This window comes from Pteropus vampyrus, unplaced genomic scaffold (genome assembly GCF_000151845.1).
Source record: "Pteropus vampyrus isolate Shadow unplaced genomic scaffold, Pvam_2.0 Scaffold346, whole genome shotgun sequence".
Classification (NCBI taxonomy): Eukaryota; Metazoa; Chordata; class Mammalia; order Chiroptera; family Pteropodidae; genus Pteropus; species Pteropus vampyrus.
Window position 1 is genome coordinate 156,731 of NW_011889127.1, and position 2,105 is coordinate 158,835.

General features: G+C 60.1%; 1 protein-coding gene across 1 annotated transcript in view; it reads right to left on the reverse strand.

Moving 5' to 3' along the window:
• PPP2R2C (protein phosphatase 2 regulatory subunit Bgamma) overlaps nucleotides 1-2,105 on the reverse strand; it is a 44,796-nt gene that overhangs the window by 12,208 nt on the left and 30,483 nt on the right. The window contains exon 7 of the mRNA XM_023522402.1: nucleotides 3-87. Coding sequence (XP_023378170.1) covers nucleotides 3-87 — 85 coding nt within the window. The remainder of the gene's footprint in view (nucleotides 1-2; nucleotides 88-2,105) is intronic.

Sequence of the window (2,105 nt, forward strand, 5' to 3'; positions counted from 1 at the left end):
GGTCCCGTTCCAGGCACACTCGAACTTGTCGAAAATACAGTCGTTCTCATAGAGGGAACAGAGCTTGCTCCGAAGGTAATCGTGGACCTGAGGCGAGAGGGGGCGGGGGTGAGTCGAGGGGCGCCTGGCAGCCCCGGCCTCCCCACGAAGGGGGTCTCGCTGAGCAGCGAAGGGCTGTGCCCTCTGGGTCTGCATGGCACTGCTGACGGAGCCCTGCTCATCAGGAAGGACCCGCAGCCTGGCGCATGACCAATCCCTGGGCTGTGACCAAGGAGGAGACAGTTGCAGTGACAAAGGGGACAAAATCCTGGCTCCGCCCATGCCCAGCTGCGTGCTCCCGGACTCGTGACTTCGCCTCCCTGAGCCTTGGTTTCCGCATCCTTCAAGTGGGAAGAGTGTATACCTCATGGGCTGTTCTGGGATCAACTGTAGGACACCGCTTGCTGTAGGGTCATGCCCTCCGAGGAGGAAACAGTCCCAGGGCACAGCGGCCACAGTCACCAGGGCACAGCGGCCACAGCATGGAGGGAAGTGGAGGGGGAACAGCCCTTCCAAAGCGCCACACCCCAGCTGGGTGCAAACGCCTCCTCCCTCCTCCCCTGTGTCTGCCTGCGCCCCAGCCCAGTCAGAGGGATTCCTCTGAAACTAAGCTGGATCCCGTCTCCTCTCTGCTCAAACCCCGCAGCGCCCGCAAGTCCCCCGGGCTCTGCCCCATCTGCACTCTGACCTCGGGCTCTTCTTCTCTAACCCTTGCTCACGGCCCCAGCGTACAAACCCTGTCCCTGCCACAGCTGTCCCACCCCCGGGAACGCCCTCCCCCCAGATGGCTCGTGCCTGCACCCCGCAAGCACCCGCGGCTCACACGGGTTGTCACGAGGAGCTGCGGTGGCCTGCTCATGAATCCATGCCAAGGAAGGAGTTAAAGCTGAGGGAAGGTGGGAAATGACACAGAACCACGCCAGACGTCCTTGTGGGCACGTGGCTTCCGGGAGCACACCCTTCTCTCCCCTCGGCTCTGTGTCCCTTCCCAGTGGGACCCCTTCTGCCACCCAGGGCACTGCCCTACCCCGGCTTTGGCAAGGAAGAAAGGCAGGGAAGGTGTAGGGGTCCCATGTGGGCTCTGAGTCTGTCACTACCCAGCTGTGAGGCAGCTCCCACACGCCCTCAGCTCTCAGCACCAGTGCCCTCTCTGCCCAGGGGGGCTGAGGACACCCCTTTTACAGGGGCAGTAGGAGTAGAGGTGACAGAGGTCAAGCGTGTGGAACTCCATGTGCTCCTAATACATGGTGACAGCATGAGGATCTGGCTAGGGCTTGGTGGGGGGTGCTTTCCCACTCACATCTGCTTAGCCATATCCTACTCATCCTACAAGTGCAGAGCAAACGTCACCTCCTCCAAGAAGCCTCCCTGATCTCCCCACTAAAGAAATAACTGGAAACAGCTTTAAAGCAACTTGAAAGCAGTCCCACATTTCTTTCAAGTCCCCATTTTATTTTAACATCCCATGGATGGATCGTAACAGAAAAACAATAAATAATAACAATTATTTATTGGGGGCCAGCAAGCAGAGGACACTCAGGCTTCCTGTAAGGCAGGGCTGTGCCTGCCCTTGGCAGAGCTACGTCTGTCTGACGCCCTGGGCCTCAGTGTCCTCACGACAAAATGGGCACAGGAAAGCCACCCAGTAGGTGGGAAAGCCCCTCATGGTGGTGGTGGTGGGGTGGAGCCTGGGGCCTCCCGGCCGCGGCTCACCTGGTAGGTCTCGATGGGCCTCGCCTCCATGTTCAGGTCCCAGACCTTGACCGTGAGGTAGTCCCGGGTGAGCATGTACCGGCCGCTATGGCTGAACTTCACGTCGGACACGGAGGAGGTGATTTCCGAGAAGAAGGAACGGTTACTGGGGTCCTCGGGCTCCTCGAAGACTGCGGGGACAGAGAAATGCCGGCTGTCACTGGGCCGCTCCCGCCCACAGGGTCGGAACGACACCCCGCCGTTTCCACCCCGGGCGCACGCTGTGCATCATTCATTCATTCGTCAAACCTGTATCTCAGTACCCGTCAGGCATTGCGCCCGAACGGATCCTGCAAAGAGGGCAGAACCAGCCA